Below are 18841 nucleotides of genomic sequence, written 5' to 3'. Positions count from 1 at the left end.
AACCTGGGCCCCACACCAGGCTTCTAAACAAAGCCCAAAATCGTGCAGTGTATAGCTTTTGTTGTTGCCTCTAAGATAGGTGCTACGACAAAAATAAATAAATATATTTGGTGAAGTCCTGTTTATGTGCCTGAGAGAGAGCCCTACATAGACATGTTGGGTCACATGAGTTGTTTAAAGCTTGGAGGCTGCCTCCAAGGCTAGCGACGATGCTAAGCTCAAAAGCTCTAGAGGGGGGAGGCAGCTAAAAATCTTTAGAGGTAGCCTTAGAGGATAAAAAAAAGACTACAGTGTGGGTGCTCTAACGGTCCTGAAGTAGCACAATTCCTATTATTTCATCATTAAGTTGAAAGCCGGAGCAGAAGGAGAAATCCATCCAAGGAGGGGTTCTAGTATTGATCCCTAATCCTTATTTTCCAAGTTGTTAGTTCGTCCCTTTCTTAGGTTTTGCTTCTGCCCGCATGCGTCCACCTAAAAGTAAAAACAGAGGCTATTAGTATTATTTTTTGTTCTCCAACGCAGACACATAAGGCTACCATTAGGTAGACCCTACACTATTAACTTTAAGTACAAATCTAGGCTCCATGCCTTAATTTTCTCCCCTGATTCCTGCCTCTTTTCGCGGCTTCACTTGGCACATGCAAACTGTACTTTTCGGTCCATCGTTGCATCTGAGCGTAACTTGGAAGTGCGAGGTAGTAAGCCGAGGCAACGGGTAATACATGCTCTAAGCATTGTTTCCCCCTAAGGGCCGAGAGATTGCTTTACTTTTAACCTTGCTCTGAGATTGGTTGGGTGTTTCCGCAAAAAAAAGAGAGATTGGTTGGGTGAGCTCACAATGTCGTATCATATATATCTTTTATGTTTAGCATTTAATATTAGCGGTTATAATTAGAATTCATCACTTAATCAACAAAGGAAAAAATCCATGTTGAAGGTTTCATCTTCATGTTGATGTTCTCACACTGATTTAAGCGCTCTTATATTCTAGTGATATAAACGTTCTTATATTTCTTTACAGAGCTAGTACTATCTTGGAGTTTATTTATCTTGGAGTGATATAATTAGAATCCGTAGTCTGGCAGTTTGGCTAGCTTATTTATACGGCCGGTATCTTATCCTCTCCTTCCTGCACTACTGCAGCTGCCCACACTCGCACAAGCTGCCACCTACCTCCAGTTTCAGTCTAGCTGCTTGTTGCATCTGCGGGATGGACGCCGCTAACCCTGATCTGCCGCAGCAGGAGGAGCAGGATCACGGGAATGGCATCAGCATAGAGAAGACGACTGACTCATCGGCGCTTGATGCCGGCCATGGCGAGCCCGTCCACAACTACCGCGGATGGAAGGCCATGCCTTACGTCATAGGTGAGTAACTGTCATGCCAGCTAGCTGCCTCTGTAAGTGTTCCTTGGTCTAATAGCAACGGACCTTAGCTTACTCAACTATGGACGATAGCTACCACTCCCTTCGTTCTCATAAAGAGGACATATCTTGACTCTTCGAATTCATGCTTTGACCATAAATCCGTCATATCATATCTATTTAATGGTTATAAAATCATAATCATGTGAAAGTGCCTTTGAGCACGAATCTGATGGTGTCAATTATGTGTTACATAAGTAACATGTTATTTCACTAATTGATGGCCAATGCACGAATTTAGACCATCAAAATATGCCATCTTTTTTAAAACGGAGGGAGTACACCGTATTACATACAAGGCAAATTGCCACAAAGGCTACACTGGACGAACCTTGATAATGGCGATTCTACGCATTACACCACCAACTTTATTCATATTTGTGTAAAATATTTGGATAGTTTCAAGAGTTTAGAGCATAGATAATAGTATAGTCAACAACCGGCTATATGAAGTTGCCACATCACTTGTAGCCAATCTAATAGCCTATTCATACAATAGTTAAATATACTAGTATGTTATACCATTAATATTTAGCTCACCTCTTTCTCTCACATAGTGAAACCTGCCTGTATCATGTTTGGTTGATGTCCTGAGTCATACGAGTCTAGCCTGGCCTGCACAGCCTGACAAAAGGATTGGCCTGGCCAGCCACCTGGCAGTGTGGTTAGCTTGAGCCTAGCCTCCCATGTCTTGCGCCTGGGTGAGTCTGCCGCACTGCTTGGTATTAGTTTATTTTTTTCATAGGATTTATCGGTGTGGATTTCTTTATGTACTAATTGCACGGCAAAGCAGCGCCAGGCTCAGGGCACAAACCAAACACATGTGCATCAGGCTAGCCTCACTAGGCAAAATTCTCCAACATTCTAGGCTCGATCCAGGCATGAGGTTTCTCCAGGCAGGGTGTCCAGGCCTTCAACCAAACACCCCCATAGTACCTACGAATTTCATTAAGTTATTTTATTTTAAGGCTATACAAAAGAAACTTGTTCCTAACTAAAATTTATAGGCACGTACATCTACCTATACTTATAGGATGTTTCTTCTATTCTTTTAAAACTTCTAAACATGATTCTATTTGTAAATTCTAACCACTAGTAGGAGTACCAGGGTACAAGAAAAATGCAAGTTTGGGTTAATTCCATGCAAGTATCGACAACTTCTGGCACTGGCTTTGTTATTCTAGCATGCATATCATGTAAATTAGCGACTTGTTTATTGTTTATGTGAATTTAAGTTTGCAGTAGTAAGGATCCCTGGCCTTGATGCTCTGGGTCCGCCTCCTTGCCATTCGTGTCTAGAGGTTGGACAACCAAGTCTTTTGTTCTCTGTAGTCATTGTAGGAATGGTTGAGAAACCCATGGATTAGCATTGTAACCCGAAGGACATTCTATCAACCAATTGGCTCTTCTTTGATACACATTCCATTAGCATTGTAATCCCTAGGATGAATTTGATGAATTATAACTCATCACTAATTAACCACGAGACTGGAAAGTAATTAAATGAGAATTTTTTTGGGAGATTGTTGCAGGGAACGAGACCTTTGAGAAGCTTGGCACGATTGGGACGCTATCGAACTTGCTTGTGTACCTGACAACGGTGTACCACATGAAGAGCGTCAATGCCGCCACCCTCCTCAACTTCTTCACCGGCAGCTGCAACCTCGCCACCGTCCTGGGCGCCTTCATCAGCGACACCTACGTCGGCCGCTACACCACCTTGGCGGCCGCCACCATCGCCTCCTTCGTCGGCATGGTCCTGCTCACCCTCACTGCCGCACTCCACTCCCTCCACCCTCCAGCCTGCATCTCCAAAGGCCAATGTGAGGGCCCCATCCCCTCCCAGCTTGTTGTGCTCCTTGTGTCATTCTTCTTCCTCGTCGTGGGTGCCGGCGGTATCCGCCCGTGCAACTTGGCATTCGGGGCCGACCAGTTTGATCCACACACCGCGGATGGACGTCGTGGCATCACTAGCTTCTTCAACTGGTACTACTTCACCTACACCATCGCCATGATGCTCTCTGCCACTGTCATCATCTATCTCCAGAGCGATGTCAACTGGGCGTTGGGCCTCGCTGTGCCGGCAGTGCTCATGGGCCTGTCATGCGCCGTCTTCTTCATGGGCACACGCCTCTACGTCCGCATCAGCCCCGAGGGCAGCCCATTCACGAGCTTCACACAGGTCCTCGTTGCTTCCTTCCGCAAGCGCCACCTCCGACAAGCTCCCAACACCGTCGAGCTATTTGACCCGCCGCACAGGAGCAAGCTCGTCGCCAAGCTGGCATACACTGACCAGTTCACGTGCCTCGACAAGGCGGCCATGCAGACCACCGAGGACGTGGTCAGCTCGGACGGGAAGACGTTGGCAGACCCGTGGCGGTTGTGCACGATGCAACAGGTGGAGGAGGTGAAGTGCCTAGCGCGCGTCCTACCGGTATGGTCATCGGGAATTGTATACTTCGTGGTGATCACCCAGCTAGGCACCTACATCGTGTTCCAGGCGGAGCAGACCGATCGCCGGATTAGCAACTCCGTCAGCTTCAAGATCCCTGAGGGCTCCTTCGTCATCTTCCAAATGTTGGCCCTCACGATCTGGATCCCAGTGTACGATCGGTTGGTGGTGCCGGCGCTCCGCCGCTTCACTAAGCGCGAAGGCGGCATCACCCAGCTCCAGCGGATCGGCGTTGGGTTGGTGCTCTCCGTGGTGACGATGCTGGTGTCTGCAGCGGTGGAGCATCGCCGGCGCCGGACGGCCATGATGTCGTGCTTCTGGCTGGTACCACAACAGCTGTTGGTAGGGCTGTCGGAGGCGTTCACGGTCGTCGGGCTGACAGAGTTCTACTATAGGCAGTTCCCGGAGAACATGAAGAGCGTGGCGGGGGCGCTCTTCTTCCTGGGTGTCGCGGTGGCGAGCTTTGCCAGCGGGCTCATGGTGGCACTGGTGCACCGGGTGACCAGGAGACGGGACGGGCGGCCGGACTGGCTGGCCCAGGACCTGGACGAGGGAAGGGTTGACTTGTTCTACCTCGTCACCGCCGCCATCGCCGCCGCCAACCTCGTCTACTTCGTGGCCTGCGCACGGTGGTTCACGTTCAAGAAGTCCGCCGACGGCGCCCATGCTAGCGATGCCATCGAGCTTGACGAAGGCCCAAAGAAGGTTTAGCTTAATCACGATGCATAGATTGGTAGATCAATGGACTGTTATATGTGTATGATTATATGATTATTGTTCCTCTGGATCCAACATGAATCCTATAACTCTATGATACAATATATTTGGGAATAATCAAACATGGGATATATGTGATGGGAGTGTGATGATGGAATAATATGGCAAGACATGGCCGCATGGTAATAGCAAGAGCAGAGCACGTCAAAACATAGCTCATCTTGCATGATTACTTGGATCTATTGTTAATTGATGCATAAGGCAGGTAGTTCAGTGACGAGGGAACACTATGGATCTGACTCAACGTCTAGGTGTGTTAGAGCATCTCCAACGATGGCTGTAAAAAACACGCGCGCGGGGTAAACGTGGGTTTTAGCGTGCGTGGAGCGGTTTCGCGCGCTCCAGCGGGCACGGAAAAAGATTGCGCGTGCGAAAAAGCGGCCGGGCGCGCGGTGTCCGGCGCGCTTTATAACTCCAGCGCCCGCCACGCATCCTTCCACCGCTTTCCGCCTTGCCACGCGCCCTTTGCCGCTCTCTTCCCACTCTTTCTCGCCTCGCCGCCACCATGCCGCCGCGCCATCGGGGAACTTCGTGCTACCGTGGTGTCCGCGCGCGCCCCTCCGGCGCCTTCTCCGCCGAGATCCGGTCCGGTGAGATGCGCCTCGGCCTCGGCACTTTCGGCATCGCCCACGAGGCCGCCCGCCGTACAACGCAGCGGCGTGGCACCTCCGGCGGCTTCGTAGGGAGATGAATTTCTCCGAGGTGGCGACACGGGAGTAGGCGCAGGAGGTCGCGCCTTCCCCGCGGCTTGTCACCAACGAGGACCGTCGCGATAACCGGAGGCGGGAGTGCCGCCTCGGAATCGCTGAGATGGACGAGGAGGCCATGGCGGTGCGGCGCCAATGCTTCCCGCATGACGTCGTCAACGAGCGCGAATTTTACGTGCAAAGGAGGGCGGAGAGGGCGGAGCGAGCCGCCTATTGCGAGGACAGGCGTACGCTGAAGGCGGCCGCCCTCTTCAACATCGAACTTGGAGAAGCGTCGACCTGGGACTCCAACGATGACCGGTATATTGACGCCTTCATTACGACGTCGGAGGAGGACATCACCGAGTCGGAGGAGGACATCACCGAGTCGGAGGAGGAGGAGGAGGACGACAAGTAGTAGTTGGAGTCAGAGTAGATGAACTATTTTGTTGAACTATTTATGTATTGTTTTTATCTACCTATGCTATGAATTATCTATGTTGGAAGTATCTTGTTTCTACATACGCATGTGTATCGCGCGCTATATTTTTAGCGCTTCTGCTGAAGCGGTACGCACGCAATTTTTGCAACAGCCACTAAAGACAGTGCTATGTGACGCACGAAAAATTAATATTTCCAGTGCAGTAAGTTTATTTAATGCGCCGCGTGACGCGTCGGTTGGAGATGCTCTTAGACTGAAGCGCTACACCCACATCGCCCACATACAACAGCCGATCTATAAAGGCCAACCTACTCGTCAAAATCATCTACCAATAGAATTAAATAATGATGCATAGACAGCACATACTTATTTTTATATGAACACAAACCAAACCTTGCCGTCCTCCCAAAGATTCTCACGTGGCGCTGGCCATGAGGCCTTAATTTTTTAAGTCTGCTAGATAATTTGTTTTAACGGACTATAAATATTTTAATATGCTAGCTTCTAATTTATCTTCTCATATTTATGTTATTTATGTAAATAAATGTATATCAAATACTGTCCGTCTGTTGGTTAAGTCTCTTGTAGGTGCTCATAAGGGTATGGTGTATGTGAATGTGTTCATAGGAATGAATATATATGCATATGTATGAACATATACGTCTATACTATGTTCAAAAGAGAAATACTGTCCGTGATATACATACTAAATATATAATGAGATTTGCCTGAAAAATATATTTTAGGATTTTATAGTCATTTATCGACTTACAGAAAAACATAAATTTATTTTGTAAGTCAATAAAAAGTAAGGCAATTAAGACAATTTTTAAGGAATGATGCTTATAAAAAAGATGGAAGGTTGGACTAGCACTTCACTTGATAGGAAAAGAAACACTATTTTTTTTCTAAACAGTAGAGATTACATTGTCTATCATGTTTGGCCTGGTCCGATCTTGGTTGCGCCTCCACAGCCCTCACCCTTCCATATCCCTCTAATTGGTATTTTGTCGATATTCATTAGTACCAATCAATTAACGGAGGAATGCGCGGCCGGCGGCTAGCAAAGCTTGACCACTAGCCTGCCATCTCTTGTCTGATATAGATTATGATACGCACTAGTGATTGGGGCCCACAATTGCATCTTCCGTTCCGCCATTTTCACACGAGTTCACACACATTTGTTCTTCAGTAACAATGAACTAACAATTGTTAGCCTCAAATTTTCTTGACAAGTACAAAGAACCACCATTAATTAGCAAAGCACCACAATGTTTCAGTATAAGAGTTCCTCATATAACAAAACCAAGCAACACAATCAATCCTAGTGTCTTAGAGGTTTGCAAAGCAATGTTGTGGACACTAAGGTGGCCTTTGTTTGGGCTTCAGATTGTGATTCTCAGATTCTAGCCTCTCCAAAATCTGATTCTCAAACAAACGGTCAGATTCTTACCTCAGATTCGTAGAATCGATTCTACCAAATTCACTACGCACGCCCGGAAGCCGGAATCAGCGATTTTGCTGATTCCCGAGCTGCCACTTACCCCCTTTCAACAATAGGCCAACATCTCCCCGTTATTACGATGGAATTGCCACTGCGTCCCAACCCAACTAGTTCCACCGACAGGGTCTCCTCTCGTTCGTTCTCACACAGCGAACAGAGGCAGAAACAGAGAGGCGATGGCTCTCTAGGTTTCGGCCGCCGCCACCATCGCCGGCCCCGTCGCCACCTGGGCGTGCAGATCCGGGGCCCTCCTCCCCCCACCATATACCGGCGACGAGATCCGCTGCGCCACCGTCCCCTAGCTCCACCTGAGCCGTGCCGCCCCTGATCTACGCCTGCACCGCCGCCCCTCATCCCCGCCTGCGCCGCCGACTCAAGTTGTCCGTGCACCTCGTCGGAGCTCCTGCTGCACCGCACCTTCGTCCACCTTGGCCCTCGACTCGAGCTGTGCCCGCTTGACTGCACCGTCGCTGCCCCATCCCCGACCTGCGTCAGGACAAGGTAAAAACAATCCCTCCCAAAATATGCAATCTTTGCTTCATGGCATATATTTACCATTCAGATTTTGGGCATGTCTATGTTATCGCATATGAATTGCTAATTATTCGCTAGTACTCCGAATGTGCCGTCCCTGATTAACATTTGGCTGTGACCTATTTGTTCCAATGGAGAAAATATTGTTGTTGCCTGACCTAAGTTCAACCTTCACAGCAAATTGAATACATGATTTCATACTAAATATATGTGTATTGTCCTTATGAATGTCATATCTATAGATGTCAAATGCCAATTGGAATGCATAAATGACCACCGTTTTTTTTTTGCAAACTCGCTGCCATTGAGAAGCTAAAGGGGAATAGGCCTCTCAAATTCTTGAACGCTGCTGGGTACAAGAATGTAGAAGTTGGTTTCTTACAGCAGACCAGAAAACATTACAGTAGGTTGCAGTTCAAAAATAAGTCATGTTCATAAGATCAAATTATTATGTAGCTAATATTGCACTAGAATTTTTTGTTGACAAATGCCGACCAATTTATTTATTCAGGAGAAAAAGGACTTCTTGCAGTTCCGTAAATGTGGTCCTGACAATTTGGAGCAAATGAGTATCATGCATGAGAATATAAATGTTACTGGAGAATATCAATGCTACGTTTCATATGCATGTTTCGGATGATATATTCATACCATTTGTCATTTCTCGAAAAATATATTCTATATATTGTGTTTTTGCGCTAGTTCTCACTTTATCAAGTCAAAACAGATAACTTGTGCTTTAATCTGCATATAAACATCATAGTCAGCAGTTGAGGGCGTTACTGACATTTCACAACACCCACAACTCCTAAAGCTGACAAACAACAGGGTAAACAAACAGACAGATTCTGATTCTCAGGAATCCAGAGCCACAGCTGATTCTCAGGAATCCATAGCAAAGTGATTTTCAGGAATCTGTAGCCCAAACAAAGGGGGCCTAAAGGATTCAATAATCTTCCACCATCTAAGAAGCAACATGAGCACTAGCTAACCATCCAAGTAGCAACATGAGCACTAGCTAAATATGAACCTGACCTTTAGAGGGCACAAACATGACCGTGAAAGATCAACATGTAAATTATAAAAAACAAATTAACGATTACGAATAACTGCACAAAATGAGGGATGATATATATATTCTAACATAATATAAGCATAAGGATAGTATATGGAGAACAACAAGTGTTTTTGTATTTCTTCATATTCCTCTTGTTATTTTTGGATATCTCTAGTATTCCTCAAAAAAGTTGTCGAAACATACCTAGTACCTTAATGACTTGGGGGAAAAAGTTGTTGAAACATTCTTGGTAATTTCTATGTAATAAACATGAAAATTTCCGCACCGCAAACCTGATAACTTGCTTAAAAACACCATGGTAACTTCCACCCCAAAAAAGATGTTGAAATATAACCAGGTAACTTTTTGTGTAAATAACTCACAGTTATTTACGCACAACATAACTGATATCTCACATACAAACACCAGGATAACTTTTGACCTAGATAAAAAGGTTGTTTGAAAAATATACCGCGGTAACTTATGTGTAAATAGCATGGTAATATACACACTGTAGAGGTGATAATTTGCACACAAACACAATGGTAATTTTCACCCGAGAGAAAAAAGTTATTGAAAGCACATCTTCGCAACTTTCCTATAAATAGCATGATAATTTACTCATCGCAGATCTGATAGCGTGCGTATGAACACCATGATAACTTTGACGGGGTGAAGTTATTGAAAACAAGTGTCCAACCACACCTTGGTTTATGTGCTCCACCGTCATCTCCACGATCCTTTTTTTCATTTTTGAGACAAAATTCACGGCCCAGATATATTTTTAGGCAGAACTCCACGATCCACATGGGATCAGTTGCTTGTTGCGCTGGAAACCCAGGATGGTATCATCCCTGTTTGGGTCACATCAAAGCTGAATTGCTGCCGGCCCATGCCAGCGCGAGAACTATGCGCGCTATGCGCCACCCATAGTGAGCCCTACCACAACTCGCCTGCAAGGCAACACGTATAGCGCCGGCCCAGTAGTTGCGGCTTGCTTGTTGACGTCATGTTTTTCAAACAACCTTTTTCTCGAGGTCAAAAGTTTATTCTTCCTTTTATATTCACAATTTTTCCCACTATTTATTTATTTTTAACTTTGTCTATATTCTATATATATATATTACAGTTTTTATATAAAATTCTAAAACAATATAAACCTTTCATTTGAAAAATGTTAAACATGTATGGAAAAAGGGTTTTTATGTATGCAAAAAATATACAATGTGAACAAAAATTAGAAAATGTTAATCATATGTATGAAAAAATGTTTATATATTGTAAAACAATGTTAGTCCAATTCAAAAAGGAAATATACGTTATATTCAAAACATGTTCACAAGTTTAAACAATGTTTGTGCAATGTGAAGAAAGTTTTGCATAGTTAAGAAAAAAATTAACAATCTGTCAATTTGTTTTAAAAAATAATTTTAACGTGAATTTCAAAAATTGTTCAATGCTTTTTTAAAAAGAATTTAAAATTTTATTTCACAAATGTCATTTAAAAAAATATGTATAGGAAAAATGTACAACATGTATGAAAAAAAGTAGACAACAAAACATATATTAAGAAATGTTAATCATCTATCCAATTTTTTCAAATTAATGTAACAAAATTCCTAATATATATGAAGAAAGTTACAATATAAATGAAAAATATAGACCTGTGTTGAAAAACCTAAAAAACCAACAAGAAAACCAATAAAAACCGACAACGAAAAAAAAGAAAAGCAAAAGTATAAAGAAAACAATAAAAAACAAAAAAAAGTATAACAAAGAAAGAAAGGAAAACCAAAAAGACCAATGAGAAAACAAAGAAAACAAAAGCATAATGAAGAAAAAAAGAAAGACCGAAGAAACCGTAAACGGAATAAAGAAATAAAAGAAAATGGAAGGAAAAAAAATCCTATAGTAAACCGGACCTACAGACCCAAGCAAACCTACAAGCGCAGAAATGGGTCGGCCTGCTACTGTCGCTCGTAGCTGATTGCTATAAGAAATCAGTATAAGCAACATATAGCCCTCGTGAGACTAATCTACCGTCTTGCCTCACGTTTTCCAACCTGTGCTATAGTATTGTGCCTGCCTTTTTTGTGTGTTTTTCTTTGTGGGTTTGTTCGGTTTGGTTATCACCATTGTCTTTGTTTTGTTCTGGTTTTCCTTTGTTTTTTCAGTTTTTCTTTTGTTTATTTCTCCTTTTTATTGGTTCTTTCTTTTCTATTCTATATCTTTTATTTTCACCTTTATTTCTTTCTAGTTTTCATTTAAAAATGGTTTTGTATTTTTACCTTGGTTTTTCCGTGTTTCCTCATAATTTTCACCGCTTTCTTCAGTTTTTTTTTCGTTTTAGAGGTGTTTCTTTTGTTTCTTTCTTTCGTTTATTTGGTTTTCACTACTTTCCCTTCTTTATTTTCTTTTTGATATTATTATTTTTATGTTCTATTTTTAATACAAGTTCTATCTTTTATGCTATATTTTTTTACATGTTTAACATTTTTAATAGATAATTAGCATTTTTTTCAAATGCTTGATTATTATTTTTAAAATATATTGTTAACTTTTTTCGCACGCATTGTACATTTTTAATACTTTTTTTGTATACATGAGAAACATTAGTTTACGCACATTTTACATTTTACAAATGCTATTTTTAAAAAATCTACTATTTTATGTAGATTATTTTTTATTATATATATTGAGAAATATTTTGAAGTATGAACAAAAGTAGAAAAAAGCAAAACATGAAAACAAAAAATGTGAAAAAATAGAGAAAAACAAGGTTGTGGCTTCCCACGAGCTGGGCCGGTCCAGTCTTGTGCTCCCTCATGCGAGGCAGCCCTATATCTCGCGTCAAGAATATGTTTTCTTTTTTAAGGATAATAGTGAAGTTTTCACAAAAAAAAATGTTTGAAGTAAGCATGAATTAGTAACATTGGTATTATCTTTAAAAAAGAAATGAAATAAAATAAAATCTAAAAAAATGAAGTTGTCTCAGGAAGAATGGATAAACTGCATTACTATTACCATATAATAAGAAACAAAACAAAACACAAAAAATACTTGAACACAGCTTTGCACTGAACTGCAATTTTTATAGTCCAAAGAATAAGTATATAATAGTGTAGTTTTATTGCGTCCGAGCCCAGGTTCATCTGCACTCATGCGTCTTGGAATCAAATTCGAAGTAAATAGAAAAACAGTTAAAACAACATTTGGATATTTTTGGCATTGAAGATGTTGTAGTCTGCTAGGAGCATGCAAATTTTTTGTGCGCGTGTTCGTCGTACTGTGATGTGATCGATCCTGTGGGCGAGTTTCAACAATTGGTATCAGAGCAAGGTTGATTTGAAGCCGTGCTTGCCCCGGGGTGGCGACCTGCTAGCGCCTCGGGGCGGGCGATATGGTCGCTGGGTGGTGCAGTGATGAGGAAGAGCGGGCGATATGGTCGCTGGGTGGTGCAGCGACGAGGAGGATCGGGAGATTGTCGTTCGGTGGAGCGACATGGAGGGAGACGACGAGCTGTCGTTGGCAAGGCGATGGATGGAGATCGTTGACGGGAGCGGTGGTGCGGTGATGCGGTGCCGTAAAGTCATCAAGATCGTCATCCGGGAGTTGGAGTCAAGGAGTTGTGCGGGTTAGCACGGTCGGTCGGTCGGTCAGTTGGTCGTCGTCCTGTCAGTCATCGTCATGTCCAAGTGCTCGTCTCTGTGAGGAGGCGTTGAAGATGAAGCGCATCTAGGTCGTCTATGTGTCTCGACGAGAGGATCAAGTTCAACTATGTGGGGGCAGTAAACCAGTGAATGTGAGTCTCTTCAATGAGGCCATGTCTCTACATAGGCTGGAGTGGGCAGTGTAGTCCACAGAATGGTGTGATCCACAAGGAGTCTGCATGTATCTCGCTAGGGTGGATGGTCAAGTTCACCGGGTGGTGTTTTCCACAGGTTACTAGCAAGGCTGGGTAGTCCAAGGCATATTTGAGGTGGTCTGTAAATTTGCCCAGTCAAAATTGGGGAGAAAATGTTAGCAACAGTCTAGCCGGCAATTTGACTTGTCGTGGTGCGAGCAAATGAGTCGACAAGGGATGATCATCAATGAGCCAAGTCCAGAGAAGCATAGAAGACAAAGTGTGTCAAGATTAGGGAGAGAATGTTAGAGTGATCTTGATTAGTAATAGCAGGGAGTCTACGTGGTGTTTATTTACAGCAAACTAGCTCTACGTGTTGTAGTAGCATTGGAGTTGGCTGTATGAGTCCGACTAGGATTATCACTTGGCCGTAGATTGGTTAGGCTGTGTTCTAGTGGTAGGACTAGGGTTCCTACCGGCTCTACTGCGTAGGTTGTAGGGGAAAGGAGGGAGTAGGCGCGGCGAGGAGCGGGCGCGCCGGTGGCAGGGCGCTGTCGCGGCTAGGGTTGAGGGCGGCGGCGGCTAGGCTGCGGCGGCTAGGGTTTCCGGCTCCTCTAGGAGCCGGGCAACAAAAGATAATAATAGTCTTTATTGCCTGAATCCAAAAGAGTCTTACAATCTATATTTATATCCTAGATAACTTGTAGAAGAATCAATCCTGAGATAACTTGCCTAATCTGAATAAAACTAAGATAACTTGCGGGCCTAAGCCTGCCTGTTGGGCCTGCGGCGGCCATAGACCTGGCCGGTCATAACATCTCTCCCCGCCTGCGCAAACAGCTCGTCCTCGAGCTGAAAGTCTGGATAGTGTTGACGGAAATCCTCACGCTGCTCCCAAGTCGCCTCCTCCTCCGGAAGGCCCGCCCACTGAATTAGGATGAACCAGACGCCACGACGGAGCTGAGCCTGCAACACCTTTGCTGGCTCTGGAAGAATGCGACCATCGGCAGTTGGAGGAAGCGTCGGAGGAGCCGCCGATGGCTCGCCACGGAAAGGTTTGAGCAGCCCCACATGGAACACGTCGTGGATGCGGGCGCGGGCTGGAAGCTGAAGACGATAGGCCACCTTCCCAATGTGCTCCACGACAGGGAAGGGCCCGGCGTAGCGAGGGCCAAGCTTGCGCTTTGCGCGCGGGTCCAGTGACTGCGTAGAGCGGTGGAGAAGACGCAGCCACACCCAGTCACCCACTGCGAACTCCGCCTCGCGATGATGATCGTCGTAGTAGTGCTTGGCCGTCTGCTGGGCCTGAAGGAGACGCTGACGGACCTCAGCCAGCATCTCATCACGGGTGCGGATAAGGTCACCCGCTACTGCTGTCCGAGCCGTCTCCGGGTCGACCGGAAGTATAGGCGGGGGTGGTCGACCATAGACCACCTCAAATGGCGTCGCGCGCAGGGCGGAGTGATAAGAAGTGTTGTAGTAGTACTCCGCCCAAGATAGCCAGTCCACCCAAGCGCGAGGTCGATCACCTGTCACATAACGCAAATACATGGCAATGACCTTGTTAACCACCTCAGACTGACCGTCCGTCTGAGGATGGAACGCCGTACTCAGGCGGAGCTGGACACCCGCCATCCTGAAGAGGTCGCGCCAGACATGGCCCATGAAGACTGGGTCCCGATCACTGACGATCGACGTCGGGAACCCGTGTAGATGGACTATGCCGTCGAAGAAGGCCCGGGCCACGGATGCCGCTGTGTACGGATGGCCCAACGCGATGAAGTGGGCGTACTTAGAGAAGCGATCGACCACCGTGAGGATGACTGACTTGCCGCCTACCTTGGGAAGGCCCTCGATGAAGTCCAAGGAGATATCCGCCCAAACCTGAGATGGCACCTCCAAGGGCTGAAGGAGCCCCGCCGGTCTCAGGGTCTCTGTCTTGTTGCGCTGGCAAGTCTGACAAGACCGAACCCAGTCGCGGACCAGGGCACGATCGCCAGGGATGTAGAAGTCGGCGGGAAGATGATGGAGGGTTTTCTGCACACCCTCATGGCCCGCCGAGTGAGCGAGCTACAACACCTGGTGACGGAGATCATCATGCGCCGGAACAAAGATCCGGCGTCCATGCAGGAGCAGTCCGTCAGAGAAGCGCCAGGGCTCCTCCAAGTCGCCGGCCGCGAGTTGCTGCTGAAGAAGTGCGGCGTCATCGGCCGTCGCGGTGGCGCGTCGAATGTCGGTGAAGAGACCGAACGATGGCCCGGAGCGGATGCATAGGGCCGTCCCGGCGGACGCGTCGGCAGTTGGCGCGAGGTCGGAATCGCGACGGGACAGCGCGTCGGTCACGGTGTTAAGTCGGCCCGGCCGATACTCGACGGAGAAGTCGAAGCCGAAGAGCTTGCTGATCCACTGGTGCTGCGGTACGGTCGACAGCCGTTGATCCAGCAAGAACTTCAGGCTGTAGTGGTCCGTGCGAATGTGGAAGGTCCGCCCCCACAAGTATGGCCGCCAATGACGCACGGCCTGGACGAGGCCAATGAGCTCCCGCTCGTAAGCGGCCAACTTAAGATGGCGCGGAGCGAAAGGCCGGCTGAAGAAGGCGAGGGGCCCATCGCCCTGATGAAGTACGGCGCCGAACCCGGCGCCCGAGGCGTCACAGTCCACCACGAACGGACGGTCGAAGTCGGGCATCTGGAGGACGGGGCCCGTCGTGAGGGCCCCCTTGAGGGCCTCGAACGCCGTCGTCGCCTCATCGTCCCAGGCGAAGGCGTCGCGGCGAAGCAACCGCGTGAGGGGCGCCGCGATGAGTCCGAACTCCCGGATAAATTTCCGGTAGTAGCCAGCGAGTCCGAGGAACCCGCGGAGAGCCCGCGGTGAGTGAGGCGTCGGCCAGGCGGGGACGGCCGCCACCTTATCGGCGTCCATAGCCACTCCGTCGGCCGAGATGACATGGCCGAGGTAGGCGACGGTAGGTGTCCCGAACGAGCACTTCGAGCGCTTAAGGTGGAGGTGGTGCGCCCGAAGCTCGTTGAAGACGATGGCGACGTGCTGGAGATGTTCGGCCCAGGTGGCGCTGTAGATAAGAATGTCATCAAAGAAAACAAGCACAAACCGCCGTAAGTAGGGTCGAAGGGCTTGGAAAGTTTCCGGGGCGTTTGCGAGGCCGAAAGGCATCACCAAGAACTCGAAGTGGCCATGGTGGGTGCGAAACGCCGTCTTGGCGATGTCGTCCGGATGCATGCGCACCTGATGATAGCCCGACCGAAGATCGAGCTTGGTGAAGAAGCGTGCCCCATGGAGCTCATCCAAGAGCTCGTCGACCACCGGTATAGGGAACTTGTCCTTGAGCGTGAGTGCGTTGAGGGCGCGGTGGTCGATGCAGAAGCGCCATGTGCCGTCGGACTTATGGACGAGAAGCACCGGCGCCGTGAAGGGTGACGTGGAGATCCGGATGATGCCTGCGGCGAGCATCAGGGCACACTGGCACTCCAACTCATCCTTCTGCAGCTGGGGGTAGCGGTAGGGCCGTACCGCCACCGGAGTGGAGCCTGGTACGAGGTGAATATGATGGTCGTACACCCGGGCAGGCGGAAGACCCCGCGGAGCGTCGAAGAGGTCGCTATGCTGCTCCAGAAGAGAATCCAGCAAGGGGTGCTCAGCCTCCAAGGACGCGGCAGCCAGCTGGAGGTGTGGCACGGCAGCCGCGGCGCCTCCCAATGCCCTCCCACCGGATGCGGCGGCCCTGCTGCCAGAATGTCAACATGAGCGCGTCGAAATCCCATAGGATGGGGCCGAGGGTCCGGAGAAAGTCCACCCCGAGGATGAAGTCGAAGTAGCCGAGATCGATCCCTGCACAAGTGATGGAAAAGTGTTCGCCGCCGATGGAGATGGGAACATCGCGGGCTAGCCCATGGCACCGGAGGCGATCGCCGTTCGCCACTGTGATCCGCAGGCGCTCCCCGCCCGTCGTCGGGAGGGCTAGCCGACGCATGGTCGATTCGGGCAGAAAGTTGTGTGTGGAGCCCGTATCTAGCAGGGCCACCAGGCGCTCGCCATGGATCGTCACCGGCAGCAGCATGGTCTGCTCGCCCCGGATGCCGGCCAGGGCGTGAAGGGAGATGACGCACGCCGTCGCTGCGGAATCCGCGGCCGCGTCCTCGGGCGCCGCAGGCGGATGTAACGGGTCAGACGAGTCGTTCTCCTCGGTGTAGTCGACCGTCTCTAAATAAAAGAGGCGGGGTCAGACATGGGTCGGCGTATAGGGCTCATCGCAGTTGAAGCAGAGACCCTGACGGCGACGCTCCTGCTGCTCGGCCGGTGACAGCCGACGGAAGGGCCCTGTGGCAGCCGGGGATGTGGCCGTCGCGGATGGGAGAGGCCGACCCGGGGCTGAGGAAGTCAGTGCCGGCCGACTGGGCTGGCGGCCACTCCGTCCGAGTGGCTGCTGCAGTGCCTGGGCCCGCTGCTCGAAGGCCCGGGCGTAGTACATGGCCGTCTGGAGATCGGGGGGATCCCGGAGCTCGACGTCCACGCGGATATGGTCCCGCAGACCGCCCACAAAGGGCCTGGAACCGATCGGCGTAGTCCTGCACCGTAGATGTGAATGGTAAACGGCCGAGGGCCGCCAGTCGGCTCCCGCGGATAGGAGGCCCAAAACGGAGAAGACAGAGCTCCCGGAAGCGCTCCCACGGTGGCATTGCCGCCCTCGTCCTGCTCGAGGGCGTAGTACCAGGTCTGTGCTGCGCCTCGAAGATGATAGGACGCGAGCTAGGTACGATCTGAAGCGAGCGTCCGCTGCCCTCGAAAGAACTGTTCGCACTGGTTGAGCCAGTTGAGGGGGTCCTCCGTGCCCTCGTAGGTGGCGAAGTCGAGTTTGGCGAACCGCGGCGGTGTCTGCTGCGGCCCGCCGTGCTGAGCAGGCGCGGGGGCTCGGAAGAGTGAAGCCGGGGGTGCCTGATCGGAGTAGTCCGGGTACTGGCCGACGGGGCCGGATAGCCCGCCTAACTGCGGAAACGGAGTTGGCTCAACCGGGGTCGTGGTGTAGACCGGTGAAGGCGAAGACCCCGCCGCCCATGCTGGCAGGGGGACGGGGACGGGGGAAACCGGACCTGATGGATCGGTAACCCGGTAGTCGAGGCCGCGCCCGAGGTGGTCCCGGCTGATGAGGGCGTGGGGAACGGCGATGGACGCAGGCCCTGGGATGCCGTCAGTGGCGGCTGCTGGACCGGCCATGCGGGGAACGGCGTCTGCTGAACCGGCCAGACGGTGGGCGGTGGCTGCTGCAGCCAGGAGGCGGCCGAGGTGGCCGGCGGCAAAGGCCAGAGGGGCGCCGCGGCCGGCGCTGGCCCGGAGGCCAATCCCGCCTGGATCGGCCCGAACGGGGACCCGCCGTACGCGGCCGCGCCCTGGTACGGTCCTGGTGGTGGCGCGAAGGGGCTCGCCCCGCCCCCGTACTGCGGCTGCTGCTGTAGGAGAAGACCAGGGGCGGCGATCGGGGCCGATGGCGGTTGAGCATAGGCCCCGGCCCCATATTGCTGGTGGAGCTGAAGCCCGTGGACGGCGGTGACGAGGTGATGTAGCGTGGCGGCGAGTTGCTTCGGAGACAAGGCGGCCAGCGGCGATGGTGGAGATGCGCCCGGAGACGCCGGTGCAGGTGGTGCCGAGGAGGAGACAGGACACGCCAGCGAGGTCCCGGCGGATGCGGTCGGCGCGGTGATGCTTGGCGCCGTCGTCATGGGCGCGGTGGTGCCGACGGGCAGCGGCGGCGGTGATGGCGGCATTGACATGATCGCAACGTGGTCTCTGGATACCAAATTGGTAGGACTAGGGTTCTTACCGGCTCTACTGCGTAGGTTGTAGGGGAAAGGAGGGAGTGGGCGGGGCGAGGAGCGGGCGCGCCGGCGGCAGGGCGCCGTCGCGGCTAGGGTTGAGGGCGGCGGCGGCTAGGCTGCGGCGGCTAGGGTTTCTGGCTCCTCTAGGAGCCGGGCAACAAAAGATAATAATAGTCTTTATTGCTTGAATCCAAAAGAGTCTTACAATCTATATTTATATCCTAAATAACTTGTAGAAAAATCAATCCTGAGATAACTTGTCTAATCTGAATAAAACTAAGATAACTTGCGGG

At 49.5% G+C, this 18841-nt stretch overlaps 1 protein-coding gene across 1 annotated transcript; it reads left to right on the top strand.

Moving 5' to 3' along the window:
• The first annotated feature begins 1146 nt into the window (after window positions 1-1146).
• On the top strand, window positions 1147-4714 carry LOC125540731 (protein NRT1/ PTR FAMILY 2.11-like). Its single transcript, XM_048704308.2, has 2 exons — window positions 1147-1367; window positions 2957-4714. The coding sequence occupies exons 1-2, from the start codon at window positions 1211-1213 to the stop codon at window positions 4585-4587; spliced, it is 1788 nt and encodes a 595-aa protein (XP_048560265.1). The 5' UTR covers window positions 1147-1210; the 3' UTR covers window positions 4588-4714.
• The last annotated feature ends 14127 nt before the right edge of the window (window positions 4715-18841 follow it).

Source organism: Triticum urartu, chromosome 2A, assembly GCF_056163025.1.
Source record: "Triticum urartu cultivar PI428250 chromosome 2A, HENAU_Tu73, whole genome shotgun sequence".
Taxonomy (NCBI): Eukaryota; Viridiplantae; Streptophyta; class Magnoliopsida; order Poales; family Poaceae; genus Triticum; species Triticum urartu.
Note: the sequence above shows the minus strand (reverse complement) of the source record. Positions and strands in the feature narration are given on the sequence as shown.